This window comes from Vicugna pacos, chromosome 18 (assembly GCF_048564905.1).
Source record: "Vicugna pacos chromosome 18, VicPac4, whole genome shotgun sequence".
Taxonomy (NCBI): domain Eukaryota; kingdom Metazoa; phylum Chordata; class Mammalia; order Artiodactyla; family Camelidae; genus Vicugna; species Vicugna pacos.
In genome coordinates, this window is record NC_133004.1 from 33970829 (window position 1) to 33997429 (window position 26601).

General features: G+C 42.8%; 1 protein-coding gene across 2 annotated transcripts; it reads left to right on the forward strand.

The window, feature by feature from the left end:
* NIPSNAP2 (nipsnap homolog 2) lies at positions 1 to 26601 on the forward strand. Of its 2 annotated transcripts, XM_072943026.1 has the most exons (10): positions 2 to 196; positions 9461 to 9600; positions 9683 to 9728; positions 12500 to 12594; positions 12938 to 13008; positions 13809 to 13949; positions 14827 to 14858; positions 20766 to 20860; positions 24252 to 24335; positions 25444 to 26601. In XM_072943026.1, the coding sequence occupies exons 1-10, from the start codon at positions 105 to 107 to the stop codon at positions 25506 to 25508; spliced, it is 861 nt and encodes a 286-aa protein (XP_072799127.1). In that variant the 5' UTR covers positions 2 to 104; the 3' UTR covers positions 25509 to 26601. The 2 variants fall into 2 exon arrangements, with proteins under 2 accessions (XP_072799128.1, XP_072799127.1); XM_072943027.1 differs by lacking the exons at positions 9683 to 9728; positions 12938 to 13008 and having other exon boundaries at positions 1 to 196.

The window sequence follows — 26601 nt, forward strand, 5'->3', positions numbered from 1 at the left end:
CCGCCCCGCCCCCATCTCCGCGGGCCCGGTCGGGGGAGGGGTCGCGGCGGCGGCGGCGGCGTCAGCGGCGGCCCGGGTGGTGGGAGTCGAGGCGCCGGAGCAAGATGGCGGCCCGAGTGCTGCGCGCCGGCAGAGCGGCCTCGGCCGGTGGCCTCCTGCAGCGGGCCGCCCCCTGCAGCCTCCTGCCCAGGCTCCGGTGAGCAGCGCCGCCCTTTCCGGGAGCGGCCAGGGAGGGGCCGCCGCGGGGCGGAGGGCGCGGGGTCCCCGGCGCGGGTCACCGCCCCGGCCCGGCCGCGCTCCCACGGGGCAGGGCCGCCCCGGCTGCGGGGCGGCGGGACCAAGGCCGCAGTCGGCGCGGTGGGGCGAGCCGGAACCCCGGCAGGGTGGGAGCGCCAGCCTGGCGGGCTAGGCTCAAGGTCACGGCCGGAATGGCCCTCGGCTCCGGAACCGCGTCCGCCCGCCGTGCCGGCCCGGCCTGCGGGACCTTGACCCGGCGCGACCCGGAGCCCTAGCCCGGCGGCGGGTGCGCGGCTGAGGCCGCAGGCCCTGAACTTGGCCCCCAGGGGCTCCCGCCCGACTTCCTGAGGACGCTTCCCGCCCGCGCAAAGCCTGTGTCTGCATCTGCAAATGGCAGTAGACACACCACTCACCTCCTAGGTTGCTATGAGGAAGAAATGTAGTAACGCGTCGCCCCGGTGAAGGTCGGGGAATTAGTGAAGCCGTCTCAGCCCTACGAACAGTCGTTGACTTGCATTTAAAAGTAGGTAGTGGATCCAAATTATGTACAATTATCAGCACTAGGTAGCCGTTGAGTTCAGTTTGAACTTTTTTTCCTGCCCTCATTGGATGAAATATTCGGTTTTTTGGATCCATCGCTGACATAGCCATGTCCCATTTTCCAAAATGAAAAACCAAAGCCCGTACAGACTTACACGTCGATTTGCTTTCTCGGTTTCCTTACATTGGGTAATTTAAATTTTACCTTTTTGTTTGATTTTAATTAAATTATGAGCCTGTAGAAAAAAAAAACAGTTGGTACTTAAAAATGAAGAAGGAAAGAACTACCTGTTTGTTAAACTCTTAACATAGGCGAAGGAGCTTTATATGATATGGCTTATTTAATGTAATCCTATTAGCAATCTTAAGTAAGTAAGAGGATCTGCATTTTAGGGATGAGAAGGAACCTCAAAGAGCTTGAGACGCATGGCTGGAAAAGGCATTTGAACCCAAGTTTTTCAGGCTTCCGGCCCAGCGCCCTTCCCAGAACTGAAGCTCAACTTGTGTTTCCAAATTTGATGCTTGTGTTTCCAGGTTGTTTAACAGATCAACCTCCTTTCATTTTTATTCAGTTACTGCGTATCTGCTGTTTTATTTTTTCACACAGGTGATTTAAACTTATATTCTTTGCAAAAAAGACAGCTGATATTGAAGGTGTTCACCTAAAGTGCCCAAGGTCACTTGAAGCAAGTAAACTGGAGATTCGGACCTGGGTCCATCCAGTACCCCCGCTTCCTGCTGGGGCCAAATGCTCTTAACCCTGGAGTCCCTGTCTGTATACAGTCTGTTGGTTCTTTGATTATTCTCTCAGGTCCCCTGTCCCTTCTGACGGCTCCTTGGGCTCTTGTCTGCCTTAACTGTGAGGTGTTCTTTAGGACTCAGTCTAAACCTAGTTAATTCATTAATTCTATAAAATAGTGAATGTATGATGTCTTTGAAGCTCTGAAACTGAGCATAATTGCCATTGTCATGGCAGAGGTGAAAACCCATAAGAATTTACAGATCGAGGTAGGTGTCGTGGGAGGAAATCAGGGAACCTCCGGCATGAGGTCATAGAAGGCCTCTCTGAGAAGGTGACATTCAGCTGAGACCTAAGGGTCCATGTCCATGAGAGCCCTGAATGGGAGAAGTCAGGTGTGCTGGGAAACCCCAGAAAAATCTGGGAGGCAGGAGTGAAGGGACAGCAAAGGACAGGTGGTGAGGAGCAGGGGCCGGGTAATTCCAGGCCTTAAAAGCCATTTAGAGAACTTGGATTTTATTCTGAGAGCCATGGAAGACATTTAAAGGTATAAACTCTAGTGTGACATGATCCGATGTATGTTTCTGAAAGTTCCATCTGACTTTGAAAAGAGGACAGGACCAGGGTAGTTAATAGCCAACAGGATGGATGCTGGTTCTATTTACTGAGAGTTGTTTGTTCCGTAGGTCAGAGTGCCCAGCACTTGCCAGGTGCTGCTGGGAAACCTCGGTGAATGAGGTGCACTAGGTGCCTGCCATCTGGGAGCTTGCTAGTAATTCAGAGGAGGAGGAACAGATGTGGGGTGGGGAGGGGGGCGGATCCAGGGCCGTTTTGAGCCTGACGAAGTTTGAGATGGCTGTGAGCTATTCAGATGGAAAGGCCAAGTAGGCAGTTGGCCGACTGGACATGCATGACTCCTTAAAGGAGATGTCTGGACAGCATCTGAGAGTTGTCAACATATAGGAATGCAAAATGTTGACAGATCCATGGGTTTCAATGTACTGTTTTGTATTTGAAATTTTTCATAATAAAATGCTTTTTAAACTACAGGAATGGATGAGATTGTTTGAGGATAGAGAAGGAGCTGAGAAACAGGTCCTGGGATGTGTTGACATTTACAGGCTGGATGTAGGAAAGAGGCAGCAAGGGAGACTGAGAAGGGGCAGCTGTGAGGTCATTGTTGTGGGTCAGTGCCCAGGAGAGGTGATTGAAGGAGGGAGGGGTTCAGCTATGCCTGATGCCGCTAAAAGGTTAAGTAAGACGACAGAAGAAAACCGCGTTTACCAGCAGGGGTGCTGTGGGTGACCTTGCATTAGTGGTTTCAGAGGGGAACAAGGAAGTCTTCCCTGGGAGACTTAACTTGCCAGCACATCTGACTTAGCTCTGCCCAGTGCCAGGCCCTCCACTCAGCCGCTTATGGAACATTGCACTCGTGTCCCACAGGTGCCAGAACAGGCTGTGTACCCAGAATTTAACTCATCTTCCTCCTGCAAAGCCTCCTTGCTTCTCCTGGGTGTTTCCCCCCAGTAATGGAACATTTTCCATTTAGTGATCCAGGCCAGAAAGTCTTCCCTAAGCCCATCTAGTCAGTTGCCTGACCTGTTAGTTCTGCCTCCAGCATGTCTGGACTCCACCCCCTGTATCCACACTCCCCCAACTCATCTCTGGCAGCATATCTGGGCTGAATTCCTACAAAGAGCGTGGACTTGAAGCCACTGGTGAGGGGGACAACTAAAGAATCTGAGCAGGACGTTTTCCTACTAGAAAGAGCTCTATGACACGAACCGTGACTAATCTCTCATCCCTTCCATCCCACCCCTACCAAGAAAACCTCTAAAAAAATTTGGGGGGATATTGGGGACATTTTAATGTGGGGTGGATATTAGATTTAGAATCACTATTTTCCTTAGATGTGATATTAGTGTCATGGTTTTGTCCTTGTTCTTAGGAGATGCATGCATGTATTTAGAGATGGAGGGTCATTATGTCTGCACGCTAGTTTCAAATGGTTTGGTAAAGATAAAAAAGCAAATATGTATATATAAAGACTAAAGATGATAAAATGCTTATTTTCCATCTAGATGAGGGCATAGAGGCCTTCATTATACTGTCATTTCATCATCTGTGAAGTTTTTAAAAAATGAAGTTAGGGAACAGCTCTCTCTAGCAGCAATGGGGAAGACAGATTGATTGGGGTTAGCAGACGGGTTGGTGGTGGGGAGGGGATTCTGGTAGCTTCTTGCTTTAATGCCAGACTCTTCTTTGGCTCCAGGCCTTCAGTCCCCTCCCTTTCCCCTCAGCCATATTCACACACTCCTGCTTTGGCCAAGAGTAGAGCTCTGCCTCCTAGGATGTCCTTCCTCCCATGGGCGTCACCCTGACAAACCGCTCCCCATCTTTCATGTCGTCAGCTCAGCAAGTGCCTCTTCAGAGAGTTGGTCCATGTCCCCCTCAGGCCCACCCAGACTCCACTTCCTCTGCCCCCACCCCCGCCATACCCTGTCTCCATGGAGAGCCTGCTTCCTCTTCCTTGGGCTGTGATCATATTTGACTGCTCCCACCAGCTCTGAAGTCAGGGCCAAGCTTATTCATCTTTGTATCCTCTGCCTGGCCCAGTGCCTGGCACATACGGTGCGCAATCAGTTGGTATTTGGTGATCAAATGACCAAAGCCACTTACACCACTGCTGCCTCCTATGGTCTCGATGTTAAATGTATTTCCCTTCCATAATTTGCTCCAACTAAACCAAAACACCGTCTTGTACACCTAATCAGGGCCCAAGTCTTCTCCTTTTCACCTCAGCAGTGTCTTTTGAATGTATTCTTTCCCCATCATCCCTTTTGCCATCATCTTAACCCAGGACCATCTTTTGGTCCATCCAGTAGGCACTGAATGCCTCCTGTGTGCCTGGTGCTGCTGGGCCAGGCAGCCCGCCAGGGACCCGAGTTCCTTGCCCTTCTTGTTGCATGCAGTCCGCCCACCGCACCACTGCCAGGCTGCTTTTTCCACTTAGATCTTTTCTGAGAACTTGCGAGCATTGCACCAGGTACCGGATAAAGTCCAGCTGACAGGCGTGGTGCACGGGAGCCCAGCCCCCCATCCCCCTTGCACTCCCGTGGTCTCTTCCCCTGTTCTCCCACACCCTGTTCTCTTGTCTTCCTGAATTCTTTGCTGTTCCAGAAATATGCCATACAACTTCACAACTCCACAGCCCTGAACATGTTGTTCCCTTTGACTGGAATTATCACCAGCTTTGTCCACCTGTCATGCTTGTCCTCCAAGATAGAGCTGGAATGTCTCCCCTGGAGTCCCTCCCACTCCTTGCAGACCAAGGCCAAGGCCAAGACTGTTCATTCCCCCCTGGTTCTCACAGTGTGTGTGTGAGTCTCTAATGTCCGTGACTGCTTCAGCTGTTTACCAGGAGGTTTTTCCCATGAGGCCGGGCAGGCGAGGCTTCTGGTTCATCTTTATATCCACCGAGCCAGGCATGCAATGCTTACTCTATTTAAAGTCTAGTGTTTTGCAGGATGTGCTGCCCTCCACCCCACCCTCTGTAAAGTGCCACACAATGCTTATGTGATGTTATAAAGACAGCTGATCGTGGTGTTTGTCCCTCAGTAAAGATCGTCCATCCAGGTCTTATCACCCTGACAGCTGTTGGCATGGCCACTTCTACCCTTTTCCATGATTCAGCTTGGACAGCTAGATGGACTGGGCACATGAGGCACTTTGGTCACCTGCCACTCGGAAGATATGAGTTCGATGGTCAGGTGAGGCTAACACTGGGCTAGTCTGTTTTTCATTTGTCAAGACAATTGCTGCCCAAATTTGACAGGCAAACAACACTGAGGTTCTTGTGTGTGTCCTGTGATGTTGACTGTTTCTTAGGTTAATCTTTAGTTTACAAAGTGTCACACCCCTCACTTCATTTTACCCGGCCTAAAGTAAATCCCTCTGATATTATTAAAAGATGGAATGAACATCCACTTGGAGAGATTTATGTGGGGGAGGCATCCCTTATTAGTGGAAATATTTTGAAATGTACAGTTAGATCTGGGTTTGATTTTTATCTTGCCACTTCTTTGCTCAGATTGTGTAAACTCTGTGAGCCAATCCTTAAAATGAAATACAACAATACCTACATTGCTAGCTTTTTCCAAGGATTAAATAATAGACCTAAAACATCCTGCCTAGTCCAGTGCCTAGCAGGAAGCTTGTGCTTTCTCATTTGTAATCCCCTTACATTCTAAAGAGGAAGAGAAAAATTTGGATTTTTTTCCCCTCCAGATTTAGTCTGCCAATAAATCTTTATTATGCTCTCTTATCTTGTAAAGTATTAAATATCAACATGTGTGCGCATGATACATGCTTATCTATGCATTTCTGAAAAGATTCATTAAGAACTATTAGTAGTGGTTGCTTTGGTGAGTATTTCTTAGTGAAATTCCCCAGTGCTGATATTTTTAGGAACTTATTGTACCCCACTCCTACTTGTTCATAATTGTTATTCCTAAACTCTTAAAATGTATTTAATCAAAAAAAATTTTTTGAACACAATCTCTGTTCAGTAAATTTAAAATCTAAAACAAAGAAAAAACAGAAATTATACAAAGTCCTAGTAATAAATCTTAAAACTTTCTACTTTGTATAGCACTAATTTTATATGCCTGCCATGTTACTTCATAATATTATTCAAGCAAATATTCCAAAATGTGGTGTGCTTGAAACATTTTAAACAAATTGACAAAATGTTTGTATTTTTATTGAAAGAAATTTTACCATGATTCATTTGGAGAATTGCCTTCTTCAGAATTAGTTTATAGAACCGAAGAATGAATTGAAAACAGAAACGGAGGAGGATATAGCTCAAGTGGTAGAGTACATGCTTAGCATGCATGAAGTCCTGGGTTCAAGCCCCAGTACTTCCATCTAAATAATTACCTCCCTCCCCTAAAGCCAAAAAACTAACCAACTAACTAAAAAAAATAAAAAAGATTTTGGTTTTTGCTAAAGGGCTAATAGTTTTTAGATACTATTGCTTTTAATTTTAAAAGGTTTTTTTTTAAGTAGTTTAAAAAATCTTTTAATCTCCCACTGTTAATCGGGTGCTGTCCTATGTGCTTTAAAAGCATGTTTCCTGAGGTATGAGGTTAAACGGGTACTTAAAAATGTACAAAAGTGAAAACCACGGTCAGTAGAGATGTTCTCTGGAGAAAGCTGTGTCTCCCAATTTAATCCTGTCCTTCCTTCAGGGATACCACCATTAACAGTTTCCTTAATTCTAAGGAATTTTAATATATAGTTAAAGCAAAATGGAAGAATTTCCAACTTCATTTTACAAATACCACTTAGGACTATACATTTTTGTGCTATGCACTTACAAGAAAAATTACATATACTGGTAGTGTTATTTTGCTTATTCAGTATAAGCCTGCTGCTTTTTAATCTTGAAAGACTTGGAAAAAATGCTTTTATATTTCTTGATCATTACTGTATTTACAGAAAATGTTTTATCATTAATTTCATATTTGGATATTAGATGTTTATATATTTGTAAGCTTCCATCAGTCAAAAAAAGTCTTTTTATCTGGTTTTTAGCTATTTGTGATACTATGAATTGGTTTTTAAGTGAAAAGAACATAATATGGGGAGAAAATGGCTCTGTAATGTTTGTTCATTAAAGCAGCAAGTTGACTTTGTAAGCAAAAAAAAAAAAAGGCTGCCATTGTAACACGTGAAATTTAGAATTCTATAATTTCTAATGCACCATAGTTGAATAAGAATAGGACTTTGTATTATTTAATGTGGAATCCACATATTCATCTCATGAGAGTTTTCCTTGCCTCTTGTTTAAACTCCCCTTCCTCAATACCTGAGGTCACTCTCTTTTCCTCTTATGTTTGCTTTGTGGTATCTGTGTTCTTAAGCAGGCCTGTTAAGCAGATTGAAAGGAATCTGTAGAAAACCATCTAATGTGTCTGAGAGAGCCCCCAGAAAATGCTCCCCCTGGCCTGTCAGCAGCCCGACCTCCTTTTGAAGTACTGGATAAGATCTGAGCACTTATATTGGTCACTTGCATATTACCTAGTCCTAGCATATTACCACCTTTGGTGTGATCTAGCAAAGGACGGGAGAGATCATTTATGTGGACGTCAATTAAAGATCAAAACAATAAAGACTGTGCTGTGATAGCCCTGGCCAGAGGGGATGGTCATCAGCTATACAAGGGATCGTGCAGAAACACTGGGCACAGACTCAGAAGGCTCCATCCTGTGTGATTCCATACATAAGACATTCCGGAAAAGGCAAACTACAGGAACATAGATCAGTGGTTGCATGCAGCTGGAAGAGCTGATTATAGGAGGAGGAATTTTAGGGGGTAAAGGAACTGTTCCATCCCCTACTGTGGTGGTGGTTACATGAGTTTATGTGCATTTGTCAAAACTTGTAGAACTGTATGTCCAAAAAAGAGTGACTTTACTGTACATGAATCTGAATTTAAGTGGAGAAGAAGGGATGCGGTTTGTCATCTGATTGTGGTTATGTGAAGTTAAGAAGTGGATGAATCTTGACCAGGTTTTAATTTTTAAAATCTTGTCCTCAGGTTATGTATACCTGTATACCTTACCCATAAAGGAGTTTCTAAACTTGCACTTATAGGTATTTTAGCTAATTTTAAGTATAAAAATAATATACATATGTGGAAAATTCTCAAATGGTCCAGAAGGTTATTCTGCGAAAGGGGAAAATCGCTACTCCCACCCCAAGCCCAGTCGCATTCCCTAGATGTCATCACTGTTAGCAGTTCACTTTGTGCTTGTCTTTGTGGTCCTGTCCTGTGCCTGCTTTTTCTGCGTAATTCTTCTTAGAGATACCAACCATGTATCCGTGCATGATTTTGGATATGCCTCAGTTAATTTAACAGTCCCCATTAATGGATTCCAAATTGCCTGTATCAGGAACAAACTGGAAACAAGGCAGTAATAAGGAAGGCTCTCGTGCATTCGGATCTGTGCGCCTGTCTAAATATAGCTGCCTGTAGGACATAAGTTCAAGTGCAATTATTGGGCTGAAAGGCCTATGCAGTTATAATTTTGATACAGATAATGCCACACTGCCCTCTAGGGAGGTTCCACAAATTTGTCATCCCACTAGCAGGCATATGGGAGTTAATCATGCACTTAAAATCTCACAGGTGAAGTGTAGTTTGTTACTTCAGTCACATTTATCTTCACTTTCTGATAGCATGTATAGTAGAATGCAGCAATAAGATGAAAATTAACTAATTATTTATATGTTAATGAAGTTTGTATTCTTAGGTTTTTGTGACCGTTAAAAATCTTGATTCAAAGGTTAGTTTAGGGGTAAAGCAATTTTTTTAAAGCAATCCTTTAATTTTAAGTATATTTCTTGCCACATTTTTTATGGTGGTAGTGTACATAGCATAAGCATGGCCATTTTAGCCCTCTAAGTGCACAATTCTGTGGCGTTAATCACACTCTCATTATTATACAAGCATCACTGCCATCCACCTCCAGAACCTTTTCATCTTCCCAAACTGGGGCTCCTTACCCCTTTATCCCTAGCCACCCATCATTCTACTTTCTTTCTCTGTGAATTTGACTGCTCTAGGTTTCCGTGTGTGTTTTTCCAATGTTGAAGATTTGAAGGGAGGAAGAACACGTAGCAGAAGTTGCAGAGATAAACGTGAGAACTCCCCCAGGAGCGCCTGAAGTTACTTCTTCCCCACTTTGCGTTTAGAGTGCACGCGGTCCGGATGGAAGGTGGGCGTGTGGTATCCCGGCTTCTAGGATACGTGCTCAAGGCGTGTCGGCTGAATGGGTTGATGAATCGATGAAAACAGCGTACTACGCGACACAACCTAGAGACGCTGAAATCTCTCCCTCTGATGAAGCTCACGTTTTTGCGTTTGTTATTCCGTAGGAGACTGACATCTTCCAATAACAGACCTCGAGAAGACAGCTGGTTAAAATCCTTATTTGTCCGGAAAGTTGATCCAAGAAAAGATGCTCACTCTAATCTCCTAGCCAAAAAGGAAACAAGCAGTCTGTACAAATTACAGTGTGAGTCATAGGTTTGCTATCTTCATAGTTGACTTTTTTCCCTCTGTTCGTAAGTTTATCGTTGAATTTTCTTTTGTTTCAGTTCACAATGTTAAACCGGAATGCCTAGAAGCATACAACAAAATTTGGTGTGTATACCAAACTATCCTTTACTTGGGGAAAAATAACACTTTTAGTGTCTGTTGGTTGAGCTAACCCTTGAGAGCAGAGCAGGCACATTCACACCACTTCTTAAAGCTCAGAGACTCTTAAATTGAGCTCTGCGTGGGATTACCAAGGGCGTTGTGATTTTAGGCACTCAGTCAGCTAAGTCATCACACAGGCTGTCAGACTGGGGATGGTACTAGACTCCTAAGGTTAGAAGGAACCTTGCAGGGCTGTCTAGCCCGTCTGCACATCCAGACTGCAGGCCCTCCTGACTGCTGCCTCTGCTTAAATGCATCCGTATCTTCCATCTCTGGGCAGCTTCCAGTGTTAGGAGTTAGAGCTGTGACCTCCATTGTTTCCAGTTTTACTCCTAAGTAGCACCACCATGTGAGAGCCCCTTCTGTGGTGGATTGTAGCCGCCATTTCTTCCCAAATCTTCCGTTCCCAGGATTCGGGTCCCTCCAGCAGATTCTCATATGATGTGAATTCCATGTGCTCTTGTAGAATTTATAAACTTTAAAGAGAATTAAGTGCATCAGTTCTTAAGTTAATAGAAATAGCATTTTAATGATCAATTGTCAGCAAATATAATTTAAAAGCATTTTCTTCACCTTTCATGTCTGCTGCTTTCATGAGAAAGCAAATGATTTTGTCACCAGAATCAGGTTAACTTTCAGAAGCAAAAAAAAAAAAATCTTTTGTTGTTTTATTTTTGGAGGTGGTTCGTGAAATGTAACCTTAGCATAGTTTCTCACTCACCTCAGCACAGTTCTCTTTATTTAAAAAAATGCCCTAAAACGAAGCAGGCGCTTTTTTCTGAATCTTTTCTCATAAAATGAAATTTTTCTGAATGGATTATCTTTTCTGCCCTGTTTTTGTCACTTCATCTCCTGCCCCAGATTTCTGGCTGTCTGTTCATATTTCTATTTGGACGTCTTGCTCTCACTTCACACTCAGTGTGTAGACTCACCTTGCCCTCCCAGTTTCCCCATGTGTGGCGCGCCCCGTGGTTTGTTGGTTTGTTTCGTGGTGAGTTGGTCCCTAAGGGCTGCGCGTTCTTCACTTGCGTGCTTGTTGTTTCCCTGTGCTCGTTCCCCCTCCGGCTCCCTCCCTAGGCCTGCTGAGGCCCGGGTCCTTCTGCCCGCCCCCTGGGCTTGACGCTGTACCCGTGCCCCACCCTGCTGCAGTGCGTTACCTAAACGTCTGTCACAGTCATCTGCTTGCGTTCTCTTTTCTCCTTCATCATGTTTTTTCTTTTTCTTTTCTCTGAAACTTCCAGCAGCTCCCTGTTTCCAGTACATAAAAACTTAACTCTTACCCGATTTTTAGGAGCCCAAATAATGAGGTTCCGCCCAACCCATCAAGTTCCTTGTGCAAGTGCTACTGACCTTACAACCTCGGTTCACCTGGGTCATCTGTACTGATGTCCATCTCCGCACCCCACCGCCCGGCTCCAGTTCTGGGTTGTTTACCTCCCGCTCACGTCATGTGGCAGAAAGGAAGCCCGTTTCCCTCTCCCTAACATAATCCATCTTTCCCCACCCCCATTTCTGTCAACCCCATGTTATTTCTGAACATTCAGGGGTCATACAGCAGATAGATTTAGTATGAGATCTAAATTTTCAAAGTCAGTGCTTCCCTTCAAAAAATACATGTGGTTTGATCATTGTACTGGGTCATAGAAACATTTTTGAGTTTTCAGTTAGACTGAAGACCATTCAAAGCTTTTCTCTCTTAACTGTTCATATGCCCAATCCTGGTGTCCCAGCATCTGGTGCTGATAATTAGCTTAGTATTGCTGGGTTTCAGCAAATAATTTGAACAGGTTCCATTCCTGACCCTTGAGATCTTTTTGCATCCATTGTTGAGTCTGTATTATATTCATAATTTATTCAAACAGCCTGCAGGTCTCAGCTTTGCTCCTGGTCCTACACAGTGTGCCTCTCCCCTTTGCCTTTCCCTGTCCATTAGAGCCTGTGCTATAGGAAGGGCTCCACGGAACCAGGCTGTGACACCTTTGTCAAATTAATACGCGGCCATGACCGTGTCCAGTCAGTGGTCATAGGTATGTCCAGTGTGAGATTATGTGAGATCTTTCAGATCCCCTCAGCCGGTTGCATTGAGTAGAAGTGAATTTACGCTTCACGTTGTATCTTTCGTTTGGCTGCTTCTGCCCCGTTGACGCCCTTGGGACTGTTGGGGTGGGGCTGCTTCCAGCCCCTGCTGGGTTCCGGCTCCGTTGTCTTCCTCCTCGAGGCCCGCTCGTCCTCTGCCTTCCAGGCCGCTTCTGCTCTCTCCCCTTCTCTGCACATTACTTTCGGCCCTTTTCTTCTTCCACCTTCTTTTTCTACTGTTCCCGTTTCTCTCATTCTTCCTGTCTTTGGAACCAGCAGAATTTAGCCTTTATAAACCTCACCATTCCTAAGTGCTTCTTTTTTTTTTTCTCCTGAAACAGCAAATACTGGACTAGGAATTTGGGAACTATTGGCTCTTTGTCATTTTTATCACTATGCTTGAGTTCCTTACCACCGTTGTAGAGAGCTGAGGTGTCAGTCACCTAAGCTTCTGATAAGCGGGATGTCAGAGTACAACAGAATTCAGCTAAAAGGGTAATTCTGCACATCATTTTATTGTAATGTATTCTGAGGTCAGTTGTCAGAACACAGAATAGATCCTGTTATTGATCATCTGTTGTCCACCTGGAATAATTTTGTTGGTTGTTTAATTAGTGTTGCTGTTTCTTCTCTTTAAGTCAAGAGGTGTTGCCAAAGATCCATGAAGACAAACATTACCCTTGTACTTTGGTGGGGACTTGGAACACGTGGTATGGCGAGCAGGATCAAGCTGGTAGGAAGCAGAAGTCTTTGGAATAAACACTTGTTCCTTAAGCCTTGACTGTAATTACTTAACTGATTCTTAATGTAATGCTTGTTTTTATAATCAAAGCTTTCAAAGTCTCAGTCTAGTCTTCTGGTTAAAGTAGTATCTCCAGTAATTCATTGCAAAAACTCCTTTTTAAAAAATTTTTTATATTTGAATCTATTATTGAAACTTGATGGTGTGACTCAGGCGCCAACACATGGCACACTGTAGTTTTGTGCTGTGTTAGCACTATCATATCTGGAGCATTTTCAAGATAAGAGTATCATGAAAGTCTAAATGTATGTTACCTTTTAAAAATGTATTTCAGTTCACCTCTGGAGGTATGAAGGAGGCTATCCAGCCCTCACGGAGGTCATGAGTAAACTCAGAGAAAATCAGGTAATCTTGAAAAATGTTTACTTATTCAGACTAACGATGTAGTAGATATTAGTACAGAATTAAATGACTCTTTTCTGTCATCAGTTTCTGTTAGTGAACTGTTAGTTTTTTACGGTAAAAATGTTATTATTTGGACTCTTGAGGTTGTATTTAAACGTAAAGTAACCAGTTGTAACACTATCAAAATAACAGTTCTTATTGTGAAAGTCAGTTTTACTTTGAAACTGATAAGCTGGTACTTTGAAACTGGTAAGTCGGCACCACAGACACAGCCAGCTGTGAGTGCCTAACACTTACCTGTCGCGGAGCTCCCAGCCATGCCTCCTTTACCTGGGCTGACTTTGCTGTCCGCCCCTCCCTTCACTAACAGGTGTGTGTTAATGGAGAAAATTTTAACAGCCACACCTTATTAGGAAAGAAAACCTTTTGTGTAGGTTTCTAGTCCATATATGAATGCCTTTGGGGTTATCTGATGCTGTGAGGTCTTCTTGTCACCTCCATTAGTATGCTGTCAGACACTGTTGGGAGAACCTGAAAATGTAGGAAATTAAATGTGTTTACATTGTCATTTAAATAATTAGAATGACTGTGTGGTTTGTCATCTAAACCTAGACACTTTTGAGAGTGAAGGGGATGCTATAGTCATTATACCAGTTCAACAAAATGTAAACTGGGACGGCCTCAGGCCCACTGGACCCTGTTTGTAATAGTATTCCGTCAGAGGAGGAACATAAATGTTACCAAAGTGGGTTTATATATAAGTATTAGAAGATTTCATGAGCACACTTTTTCACTCACAGGAATTCGTGGAGTTCCGTAAGGCGAGAAGCAACATGCTGCTCTCAAGGAGGAATCAGCTGCTGCTGGAGTTCAGCTTCTGGAATGAGCCTGTCCCACGGTCAGGACCGAATATATATGAGCTCCGATCTTACCAGCTCCGAGTAAGTGCTGAAATGGGGGTTAGCCGTCCCCTCGTCCTCCGTGCGCGGGAAAGTGCACGCCTGCTGCTGAGCAGACCGTGGGCGCCGGGCACGCTGTGTGACGTGTGTTTGGCTTGTATTCTCCCCGTCCGGTCCTTTGTTGTAATCTTTCTTTTTCATTCCTTCTCTTCTGCTAAGCTTGTTGTTTTTTTTATAATCTTATACATACCGTTTATTATTTGACATTTTCCACATAATGTTCCTGTTTTTAAGAGGAAAGACCTAAAATGCAGGACCAGGTAGATTATATGGCATCTGTTGTCATTGAACTGGAGCAGCTAATGCGCGTGTGACTGTTGCGCACGTTATGTAGCACCCTAAGAGGACAGGGGAGCCGTATTTGTTTGACTTTCTAGATACTGACCTACTAAGTGACTACTAAAAGGAAAGGCCCAGATAGCAACGTGGTTAAAAGGAATACGTGTCAGTAGACCTCGGTGTTCTAACGCACAGTATTATACTAGAAAAAAAATCAAGGGATTGTTCTTGCTAGGTTTACTTAAGTGGGATTATTTTGAAATGTCACAGTAAAGTCTGAATGGGTGCTAACACATCAGTCATGACTTCAGTACCTCTGGAGGATGGGCCTGACTGCGGTTTTCATACCCGTAGTTGGATGACTTACCTCTCACACTGTGTGCACTTCATCATCTTAGATGAAACTGTAGGCTGTCCCTCCGCTGGGGGGTAGGTATGGACACAGTGAACGTATTACTTTGTTACCTTTTTTTTTAATTTGTTAGATCTCCCTTTATTAAAAGTTAATTTTTAAGTTAATCTTGCCATTTGATATTTCTTCACAGAAGAACTAACAAACCAAATCCAAATCTCTTTTCAGCCAGGAACCATGATTGAATGGGGCAATTACTGGTGAGTATATTACCAAATTATGAGTTTGTAAGTCTCATAAATAGATTATTTTAGGCCATAGTGTTAATTCTAGAACTAAAATCTGGGAATGATGTCATGATTTGATACTAGACTGTTATTTTGTTTAACATATTTGTATTATGAATTTTTTCAACTATATACAGAACTAAAGAGAGTAATACCATAGGTCCCCCCTTCCATGCCCATTACTTAGCTTTAGTAATTATCAGCACGTGGCCCGTCTTGCTTAGGTCTAAGTCCCCCAACCCAGAGTATTTGGAAGCAAGTCCCAGACAACATACCATTTCATCTGTAAATATTCTAGCATATATCTCTAAGATAAGGACTTTTTTTTAAACAAAACCCCAGTGTTGCATGAGGTTACTTCATATTCTTCTTGGATATTATGTTTTCTGAAATACTGCTTTTGTCACATAAACAGAGCACCACAATGATATGACTGCTTCTTTTTTCCTTCTTAGTTTAATTAGCAAAATACCAATTTTTCCCCAAACTGATCTGTAGATTCGGCAGAATCCCAGTCAAAATCCCAGCAGCCTTTAGAAATGCAAAGGCCCCAGAATAGTTAGAACAACCATGAAAAGGAGGAACAAAGTTGGAGGGCTCACACCTCTTGATTTAAAAATTGACTACAAAGCTAGAGTAATCAAGATAGCGTGGTACTGGTGTAAGGACAGACATGGATCAATGGACTAGAACTGAAAGACAAGAAAGAAATTCTCACGGATGTGAGCAGTTGGCTTTTGACAAATGTACCAAGGCACTTCAGTGGGGACAGAGAGTCTTTTCACCAAAGGGTCCTGAGACAACTGGATATCCTTGCAAAGTGCAGAATTTAGACCCCCTAGCTCACATTATATACAAAAATTACCTGAAAATGAACTGTAGACCTAAATGCAAGAGCTAAAATATAACACTTTCAGAAGGAAACATGAGAGAAAATCTTTGTGACCTAGCATTAGGCAGAGTTCTTAGATACAACACCAAAATCACAATCCATAAAAAAAAGTTGATAAATTATAATTCATCAAAATTAAAAGCTTTTGTAATTCATAGGATACAATTTTTAAAATTAAAAGACAAGTCACAGGCTGGGAGAAAATTTTGCACATCACAGATGTGATAAAGGACTTGTATCCTGAATATATACAGAAATCCTACAATTCAATAACATGAACATAAGTAACCCAATTTAAAAGTGGCCAAAGGACTTGAATAGACAATTCTCCAAAGATACACAAATAGCCAAAAAGCATAGGAAAAGATGGTCAGCATCACTAATCATAAGAGAAATGCAAATCAAAACGACAATTAGATACCATCCATCTCATACCCCTTAGGAGGGCCGTATCAAAAGGACGGAAAATAAGAAGTGTTGGTGAAGATACAGAGAAATTGGAATCCTTGTGTACTGTAGGTAGGAATATAAAACGCTGCAGCCATTATGGAAGACAGAATAGAGGCTCTTCAAAACATTAAAAATAGCACTACTGTATGACCTGGCTATCCTGCTTCTTGTTATATATTCAGAAAAATTCAAAGCAACATCTCAGAGAGAGATTTGCACACCCATGCTCATCACAACAGTGTTCACAGTAGGTAAGAGATGGAAGCAACCCAAATATCAATCCAAAGATGAAAATGTGTTTTAAAAAAAAACAGTAAAAAAAATGTGGCATATACATACTATGGAAGATTATGCAGCCTTTAAAAAGAAGGAAATCCTACCACATGCAGGGTGAACCTTGAGAACATTACAAAATAAAACAGTCACAAAGGACAAATTCTGTATGACTCCACTAATACAAAGTTCCTAAAGCGGAAAATGAAAAGGTGGTTTCTAGGGGCTGGCTGGAGGGGGGTTGGTGTTTAGTGGGTATGGCATTTCAGTTTTGCAAGATGAAAAAGTTCTAGAGATGTATTGCACAACAATGTGAATATACTTGGCACTACTGACCTGGACAGTTGAAAATGGTTGAGGCAAATTTCATGGTAGGTGTTTTTTCTTTTCCATGATAAAGAATAAAATCATAAATCTGAAAAAAAAAATTTAATGGGCAAAGAATTTGAATAGACATTTCCTCAGAGGAGTTCTATAAATGCCTAATAAGCACACGAAAAAGTGCTCAACCTCCTTAGTCCTGATGGAGGTGGAGAGTAAACCTCAGTGAGATGCCACCTCGCACCCACGGGGATGGCTGTAACGATGGATGGTGCAGCAAGTGCTGATGAGGTGGTAGATGAGTCAGTACCTTTGTACGCTGCTGGTGAGGATGTAAAATGGTACAGCCACTTTGGAAAAGGAGAACTGTGACCTTTTTTTTTTTTCTTTTCTTTTCTTTTTTCTTTTTTTCTCTTGTTCAATGGCACTTTAATTTTTAATACCTTTATTGGGGTATGGTTCCCGTACAGTAAACTATACGTAATTCAGGTGTACAATTTGATGAATTTTGATAAATGTATATACCAGTGAAACCACAGCCACAATCAAGATAGCTAACATTTCCATCACTCCTCGAGAGGTGCAATTTTCAAATTCCCAATTCATCCCTTCCCACCCCTTTTTCCCCCTGGTAACCATAAGTTTACTCTCTATGTCTGTGAGTCTGTTTCTGTTTTGTAGATAAGTCCATTTGTGTCCTTCTTTTTTAGATTCCACATATAAGCAATGTCATATGGCATTTTTCTTTCTCTTTCTGGCTTCACTTAAAATGACTATCTCAAGGTCCATTCATGTTGCTACAAATGGCATTATTTTATTCTTTTTTTTGGCTGAGCAGTATTCCATGGTGTGTGTGTGTGTGTATACACATACATACATACATACATACATACATACATACATACATACACCTTACACACCACATCTTTATCCAGTCATTTATTGATGGACATTTAGTTTGCTTCCATGTCTTGGCTAAATAGTGCTGCTGTGAACATTGAGGTGCATGTATCTTTTTGAATTATATTTTTCTCCAGATATATGTCCAGGTGTGGGATTGCTGGATCATATAGTAAGTCTATTTTTAGTTTTTTAAGTTCTCTCCATACTGTCCTCCATAGTGGCTGCACTAGTTTACTTTCCCACCAACAGTGTAAAGATTCCCTTTTCTCTACACGCTCTCCAGCATTTATCGTTTGTAGACTTTTTGATAATGGCCGTTCTGACTGGTATGAGGTGATATCTCATTGTAGTTTTGATTTGCATTTCTCTAACAATTAGTGATGTTGAGCATCTTTTCATGTTTGTTGGCTGTCTGTCTGTCTTTGGAGCAATGTCTATTTAGGTCTTCTGTCCATTTTTTGACTGGGTTGCATTTTTTTTTGATATTAAGGTGTATGAGCTGTTTGTATACTTTGGAAATTAGTCCCTTGTCAGTCACATCATTTGCAAATATTTTCTCCCATTCTGTAGGTTGTCTTTTCATTTTGTTGATGGTATCCTTAGCTGTGCAAAAGTTTTTAAAAGCTTTTAAGTTTAATTAAATCCCATTTGTTTATTTTTGCTTTTATTTCCATTATTTCAGGAGCTAGTTGAAAAAATACAGTGCTGTGATTTATGTGTAAGAGTGTTCTCCCTATGTTTTCCTCTGGGAGTTTTACCATATTTGGTCTTACATTTAAGTCTCTTTGAGTTTATTTTTGTATATGATGTTAGAGAATGTTCTCATTTCAGTCTTGTACAAGTAGCTGTCCAGTTTTCCCAGCACCACTTATTGAAGAGACTGTCGAGAACTGTGACTTTTTACTTCCTTTCAATTTATATATGTTCTGCTTTTTTAAGTTAATGAAATTTCTTGCTTTGGACTAGATAATTTATTCCTAAGATCTCTTCTGCCTCAAAAAAAAAAAACCAAACAGTTCTGTGATCTTTTTCTCTAGTGAATCTTTTCTCCTTAGGTCATCAAAGGCTAAGTAATGCAAGGTAGAATTCCTTTTCATTTGAAACCTGAGAAATACATATTTAATTGTGTACTATTACTGTAGGCACCATTTTATTGAGGAATTTAGGGTACGTGTTAGAATTTAGTTGCCTAAAGAATAGGCTCACTCAGGTCTGTTTTTCAATGTTACTAATGGAGACTTGTCCACCATGGAATCCATAAGGAAGTACTGAGGTTTTAAAATTATTTATAAAACCAGTTCAGCATTCAATTTATATTTTGGCACATAGGTAACTATTTAAGATGGTGATCTCCTCTTCAGTACATGCTTCTGATTATTTCCAGACTAAGGCAGGTATGTTTTCTTTGCCTACTATAAGTGAATGAGAAAGATCCAGAATGAAAAGAACAATCCTGAATATTTATCACTATCAATGAAACTTAGGCTTTTTTTTTTCCCTTTCAGTTAGAATGCACATTAAAGTGATTTGGTTAATTTCAGTAATTACTAATCAGATTTGTAATTTCTGTGAAGATTATGATCATTTAATATTAAAAGTAAGGTTAAAGAAGTTAACATCCCTTTGGAGGTAACCCCGGGGGGCAATAGCAAGAGATCCCTCCTTCACGACAGAAGAACCGGAGAGCGTGGGTTCCCTTCGCGGAGCTGAACACCTGGTGAATGAGAGCTGAGGTGTGTACAGCGGTCCTCAGGAGCCTGGCTTCCTCCTCTCTCCCCTCCTCCGCAGGCCGCCCTTGCTCTGACTCCTCACTCCACTTTGAGATGTTCTGATTCAGTTGCTATGATGTTTACTCTAAGAAGAGAATGCACTGGTCAGGCCAACTCAAGTATCTTGTCTCTCACTGTGGATGCTAGTAGATTGATACCCTTGTTCACAGCCTCCAGCTCTTTTAAATGAATTAGAATGAATATATCTTCCCAAGTCCTGTCCACTCCAGGACCCTGCTGTGACTGAGACGGCAGGCCAAAGCCTGGGCAGAATTGATGCCAGTGCGCTGGGCAGTGTGTGGCCTGGAGTCTCCTGCGAGGCTCAGGCTGTGACCTCCCTACATCACTTGAAGCTGCTTCCTTCATTTTCAACTTTGATTCTAGAAAACTGCTTTTGGAAAAATATACAGGTTTTTACAACTTGTTTGGGATTTCAGGTGCATGACTAAATATAAAGTACTGGTGCAAATATGAAAGAAGGTGTTTAAAGAGCTGATATCTTTTGTAGCAGGAAATCTTACAAAGCAAAGTTTGAGACAAGTGCCAATTTTTAACCAACTTAATCACAATTTCATGTTATACATGTTGACACACGTATATACACACCTTCCTGCACACATAGTACATAATGAATGCCACTTGTTACTTATTTTTCTACCGGTTTGCTCAGGTAAAGGGGAAAGAGGCAGCTTCAGTCTGGACAGTGGTGGTAGTAACGGCGTATTGCCAGGAAGCTCACTTCCGTGGTTCTCCCATGTGCTGTCCCAGGGTCGCGGAGTCCCCCTGTGGATCAGAGAGCTTGCATGTTTCTCAGAGTTTACTGTCTGCAGCTGCTTTAAAGGTGTGCTTCTGTCGTCTTTGTTTTAAGCCCCATCCTTGAGGGAAGGTCCCTGTGGCATCTTGGATATCCTAGGATCCAGAATTCCTTCACTTTCTCTCGGTGTAGTCTGGGGACAGCAACTCTTTTCAAGTTGACAGGTCCTATCCTCTGCCAATTTTCTTGACTTCACGTCAAGAATCAGCAGTGCAACCGTGTATCCTCATGTTGTTTTTATAGTTATCAGTTACTTTCCACTTCTCACAAAGATGACTAATACAGCTACAGAAAGGTACATTTCCATCTCATGTACATTAAAGTAACTTTCTAATGCATTTGATAATTTAAAAATTATCCTTCGTTCTGAACAACTTGCGCTGAGTATGGAGGACACGCACTGGTGGTTTTTTTAACATACCTGGTTCAGTGTCTGAACTTTGTTTCTTCTCTTGCAGGGCTCGTGCCATCCGCTTCAGGCAGGACGGGAATGAAGCTGTCGGAGGATTCTTCTCTCAGATTGGGCAGCTGTATATGGTGCATCATCTTTGGGGTATGTTTTTTTCCCTTCATTTTTGTGTTCCTGGGATTTCAAAGTTCATCCCTAAGTAGGTTGTCCCATGCAGTAAAGCGTGTTTCATGTCAAGAGCATTAAACGCTGTAGCCGATCCAGACGTCCCAGATGGAAGGCACGTGCCGGGCCACCTGGAACAGACGAGGTCAGGGGTGAAAGGGCCACAGACTCGTGGCGTGTTGGCAGCTGGTGGGTGTGAGAGCAGGATGAGAGGTGACACGAGCAGCCCCGGGAGAGGAAAGACAATAAAGCAACAGCACCTTTCCCAGAGTCCCTGCCTCCCTGAGTGGACGCCCCGCCGCCCCACCGCCCCCTCCGAGCTGGTCCTGCGTTTCACCTGGAGAGGAGGTCCCCGAGCACCCACTGCCCACCTGCATCTGGCTCCATGTCCAGACGCCCTTCTCCCACCTTTTCCTTCCCCACCCACTTTGGTTTGGCACCTTCCTTGTGTTTTTCGGGGCCTGACTCAGATGGTCCCGCTGGTCCCCAAGTGAACGTCACTGTCCCACTGAGCCCCCAGAGCCCGGTGATGTGTGTGTGGTCACAGTGGTGGCTTGTCTCCCTGTTGGAACAGGAGCTGGGTCTCAGTGACAGCTTAGTACCTTGTGGGCACATTTGTAAATGGTTATTAAAGTTAAAAAGATGAAAAGCATGACTCACTTCCAAACCATAGTAGTTAACTGAGGTGTTGGTTTGCCCTGTTTGGTCCCATCACGTGCTGCAGCGTTGTCTGCCTGCTGGTCTAGCGGGAGGTTTGGGGACCAGGTGACCCGTCTGACAAGTGAGAACGCAGACCTGAGTGACGTGCCACGAGGTCATGCGCGCCAGCAACAGGGAGTTACCCTGGGCGTCTCCTGACACTTAGAGAGGTAGAAAGTTACCTATTGGGGGAAGTCAGCGGAAGGCGGAATATCTAGACGAGACTGACAGGTAATGGGGGAAGGACGGGCTGGAAGTGATGGGGAGACAGGAAATTATGAAAACTGCTCAGAAGACTACCAGTCGTGCTGACGGGCTGAATGGAGGGGACCTGCTGGGGACCTGGGTCTGAATGGGTGAGTTGAGGGAAGAGAAGTCATTTTCACGTTGTGCTCCCAAGCCCTCCCCTGCAAACCCGCAGGGCCTGGGGAAGAGACCCCATCCAGACCCCTGCCAGGCCCTGCACACCTCAGCCGTGCAGCCTGGGCTTCCCTGGCATCTGAGGGACTGAAACCGCGTGGACGGCGGAGACCGCAAGCGGCCTCCACTCCCCGGGCGTCGGGGGCGGCACTGTTCTAGGGAGTGGCTTTCTAACTCGCTGAGGTTTGACCTCCTAAGTATCAGAGTTTTCAAACATAGTAGATTTGCAAATGGATCTTTTAAAAATGTGTTGGTGTCCCTACCTTTTGAGATTATACTAAATATAATTTAACCTTTATGGGTTTGCAGTAGGAATGAAGTAGTTTTTTTTATTATTTTTTAAATAGTATATGGTCTGTCCAAAGGATATAAACTGTGGAAAGACAGATACCTCCCCTTCCTCAGCCTGGAGGGGCCTCTGAGGGTGGCCCCTGCGCACCCGCCCCGGCGGCCCTCTGTCCAGACGGGAGCCCAGGGCCTTGGCTCCAGGCGGAGGGCAGGCCGCACGTACACTTGGTTCACAGCAGCACCCACAGCATGTCCAGACAGGACTCCGGGGAAAGGAGCCTGGAATTTACACTCCATTACTAGTAGAAGAGGGAAATTTTGTCTTTAGATGGTCAAATTGCTAGGCCCCCAGGGTTTGGTAGGTCTTCTTTTAGAGAGAAGGAAGCCCCAAAACAGAAGCAGACACTCGTGTCTCGGCCGACACTCAGAGACCCCCCCAGCAGACGCCTATAGGAGGAGATTCCCTAGTAGGCATTTGGGAGGATCTGGCACAGGTTGGGAATCAGAAACCAAGGCACCCAGATGAGATACCTGAGCTGTACCCATGACCCCAGGGACCCTGACCCTTTGCCCAGGCTCTTCCCTCCACCCAGAGTGCCTCTCTCTCCCGTTCCTGCTTGTCGATGACAAAATGTCCTTTTCAACTTTGAAGACCCCCTTGGTCACATCACACCTTCAGGGCAGCTCTCTCTCGTCAGCTCCATCTTCCCTGTTGAGTCTTTTTGTCCACTGCAGTGTACAGTCCCTCCCCCAGGTGTTCTAGTGCTTTATGTATGTTGAGAAAAATTGAACCTAGTATTTGCTTGTCTATAACCTGACAGTTTCTGGTTATGGATTTAACATGTTACTGAGGAAGCTCACTTGGTTTGTAAAGGTGTGTCTCAGACCCACTAGACTGTAAAACTTGAGAGCAGACTGTTTTGCTCCTCCCACAAGGCGCAACATAATTTTGTTCAGAATAACCAGCTCACAGTTATCCCAGCTTAGTACTAAATTCCCAAGGTATAGATGGTCCGTGACTTAGGATGATTCAACTTACAGTTTTTCAGTCTTAACGATGGTGCAGAAGTGATCCACATTCTGTAGAAACTGCACTTCGAATTTTGAACTTCGATCTATTCCTGGGCTAGCGATACACAGTCAGATACTGTCCCGCGATCACAGGGTAAACAACCGAGATACACTTACAACCATTCTGTACCCAGACAGCCCTTCTGGTTTTCATTTTCAGTGCAGTGTTCAATAAAGTACATGAGCTAGTCAGTACCTTGTTATAAAATAGGCTTTGTGTCAGATGACTTTGCCCCATTGTAGGCTAAGGTAAGCAAGCGTTCTGAGCACGTTTCAGTTAGGTGAGGCTAAGCTAGGATGATCTGGTAGGTTGGATGTGTTAAACACATTTTTGATTTACAATGTTTTCAACTTACGATGGGTTTATTGGGACTGTAACCCCATCTTAAGTCGAGGGAGATCTGTAAGCTCTCTGAGAAAATTAGATGAGCAGCTGATCAACACTTAATGGATATACAGTTGACCCTTGAACAACATGGGTTTGAACTGCATGGGTCCACTTATCTGCAGATTTTTTCAGTAAATACAGTACTACACAATCCACAGTTGGTTGAATCCAAGGATGTGGAACCATGGACACAGAGATGTCTGTGACTATTTCAGTATTGAACTTGAGCATCTGCGGATTTTGGTATCTGTGGCAGGTCCTGGAACCAATCAGTCCCCCAGTATGGAAGGCCAACTGTACTAGTAGAACCTGGGGCATCATGTTTGGTTTAAGTCTTTTTAAAATTTAGGGGGGGGGCAGTAATTAGGTTTATTTATTTATTTAATGGAGATACTGGAGATTGAACCCAGGACCTCATGCATGCTAAGCATGCGCTCTACCACTGAGCTACACCCTCCATGCTTTGGTTTAAGTCTTAATTCTTCCATGTGGCTTTTTTTTAAGCTTACAGGGATCTTCAGAGCAGGGAAGACATAAGGAACGCAGCATGGCATAAACATGGCTGGGAGGAGCTGGTGTATTACACAGGTAATATTTTAATAGGTGTACGACATTTCGTTCTTCTCGTCTGTTTGTTTTATATTCTTTCACCCAGAAGCTAATGTGTATTTTTAAATAGTATGTCGCTCTAGGGATAATGAATCAAGGTTGAGGGGATAGAGAAATAGATTTTTCATAGTTACGTGACTTTTTTTCAATAGAGAGCATTTATTCTTTCAAGTATATACGTTGTCTGGTACAGTTTTCAGACCCTTGTATGTTGTAAATCTGACATTACCTTTTTTGGTACAGTTCTATATTCTCTGAAAATTTATGAAACAAATTCTTTTCTAAGCTTTCCCTTTCTCAGCAAAATTGTCCATTCTCCAAAACTTTATAATACGGCAATTTAAAATTTTGAGACTTTGATAATTTAGACTTTCTATACGTACATGTGTATGCATGTGCACATACATGTACACCAGTGCACGTGTACCCACATACATATATACCATGAAATCCTAGTTGCTTGATTGTTTCAGCAGAAAACAGCCAGGCTGAATACTACCCAGAGATACCAGCGCAGTTAATAAGTACCACCCCTGGTGCATGTCAGGTACATCTAAGCCTGTATACTACAAAGAAAATCAAAGAGTAGTTTGTTCTGGAAAGTAACTACTATCTTGTCTTTTAGTCAAAAAAATCATAAAACTGTATGTGACTCTGCTGCTGATTCTTACTTTCATCAGTTTCCAGAGACCTGTTTTACTAGTCAGCAGTGACAGTCTTCCAAGTGCAGTGTGTTTGTCCCTTTATTACAGGATATTATTTGTTTTTGTATAAATTTTATTTCAGTTCAGAGAACCTTTTGAGAAAGCACCCTTTTTCTCACGATGTGGACTTTTCTAATTTCCTACAAGTGAAACACGTCTCCCAACCAGATGTCTTAATTTTAGTAACATCTTCCAGGATGCTAGCTGGTCTACCGTTAGGTTGTGTATTTTCCACCCGAGGTCAGTCCTAAATATTCGAACACTCTATTCTGATTTCAAGCAGCATGTCTTCTGAACATTCTCAGCAACCTATCTGTTGATGTAGATCTCCTGTAATCTGTCTAGAAAAGAATAAGCCCGGTAATCTTGATCCTTGTTTTCAGTCCCACTTATTCAGGAAATGGAATCCAGAATCATGATCCCACAGAAGACCTCACCCCTCCAGTAAAGCTACAGGATTTAGATGTGCCTACATAAATGATGTGACAAGTACTTGTCATAAATTAATTTGAACTGTATATCAAGTGAAAAAGAAACACTTAAGTGTAAACTGCTGTACATAGCTTGTAAGAGACCTCTTTTCTTTATAATTTACATCATCACAAGAAAGGAAACTCCTGCCGTCGGGCTGACTGTACCAGCGCCCTGTAGTCCTGACATCCCTGCTTGTCCAGTGTACCTTACACCACCGAGCCACCCCTCCCCGCCCTCCAGGAAGAGAGGGCCCAAATTAAAATCTGATCATCTCCAAATGAGAATCTAGCCATGGAAAAAAGTTAGCCATTTCTTTATAAAAAGCAAATCTGTTTTATAATTACAGGTTTTTAGACAAATTTCTTGTATCAGGAAGAAATATAAATTTTGTCATGTTTCTCTAGCATTTTTTCTGAGTCTCAGATTAGGAACAAATTATGAGTGTACCGAATACCTGAAAACGTTTTCATTCACTCATTTTTTAATATTGGCATAGTAAACAGTGTGTCATTACTAAGCTGGTAGTGGTTGCCAACTATATTTAATCAGTAACTCAGTCTCCACATCACGTTTTGTGATGTCTTTACATGAGGGGGGGAAATGGCTTGAATGTGTATCATATGTGACTTTGAAATGAACACCTTGAATAGCACTAATTTTTATTTGTAATATTTTTCTATAACAAAACGAGTAGCCCTAGGAAAAGAGGTTTTATTTTGTAAACAATCATTTGCGACCTCAGACATTCTGTGGTTGATACTTCAGTAAGCTCACAGCAGATGCTTCCAGGATCAGGTATGAGGGTGGTGCATGTTGAGATGTAAATCGGCATAGAGCTGCACATTTTGGCTTTGTCTGATTTAGTTTTTTACTTTAGTATGCCAATTTTGTGACTAATGTGAAAGTCCTGTTGAAATGAAAAATTATGTCTGACCTCCAGATTAAAGAATTTATGTCAAAATAAAGTGTGAATAAATCTCATATCAAATGTCAAGCTTTTACATGTGAGTGGTTTTCTCCAAGAACATATAAAAATCAATAAAAATCCTCTTAATTTTCACATATTA

Bases quoted from the DNA above. Each gene is read 5' to 3' on its own strand.
- NIPSNAP2 (XM_072943026.1), top strand. From the start codon at position 105: ATGGCGGCCCGAGTGCTGCGCGCCGGCAGAGCGGCCTCGGCCGGTGGC. The intron at 13,009-13,808 runs GTAATCTTGAAA...TTTCACTCACAG, and splicing joins GTAAACTCAGAGAAAATCAG to GAATTCGTGGAGTTCCGTAA. The intron at 13,950-14,826 runs GTAAGTGCTGAA...ATCTCTTTTCAG, and splicing joins TCCGATCTTACCAGCTCCGA to CCAGGAACCATGATTGAATG.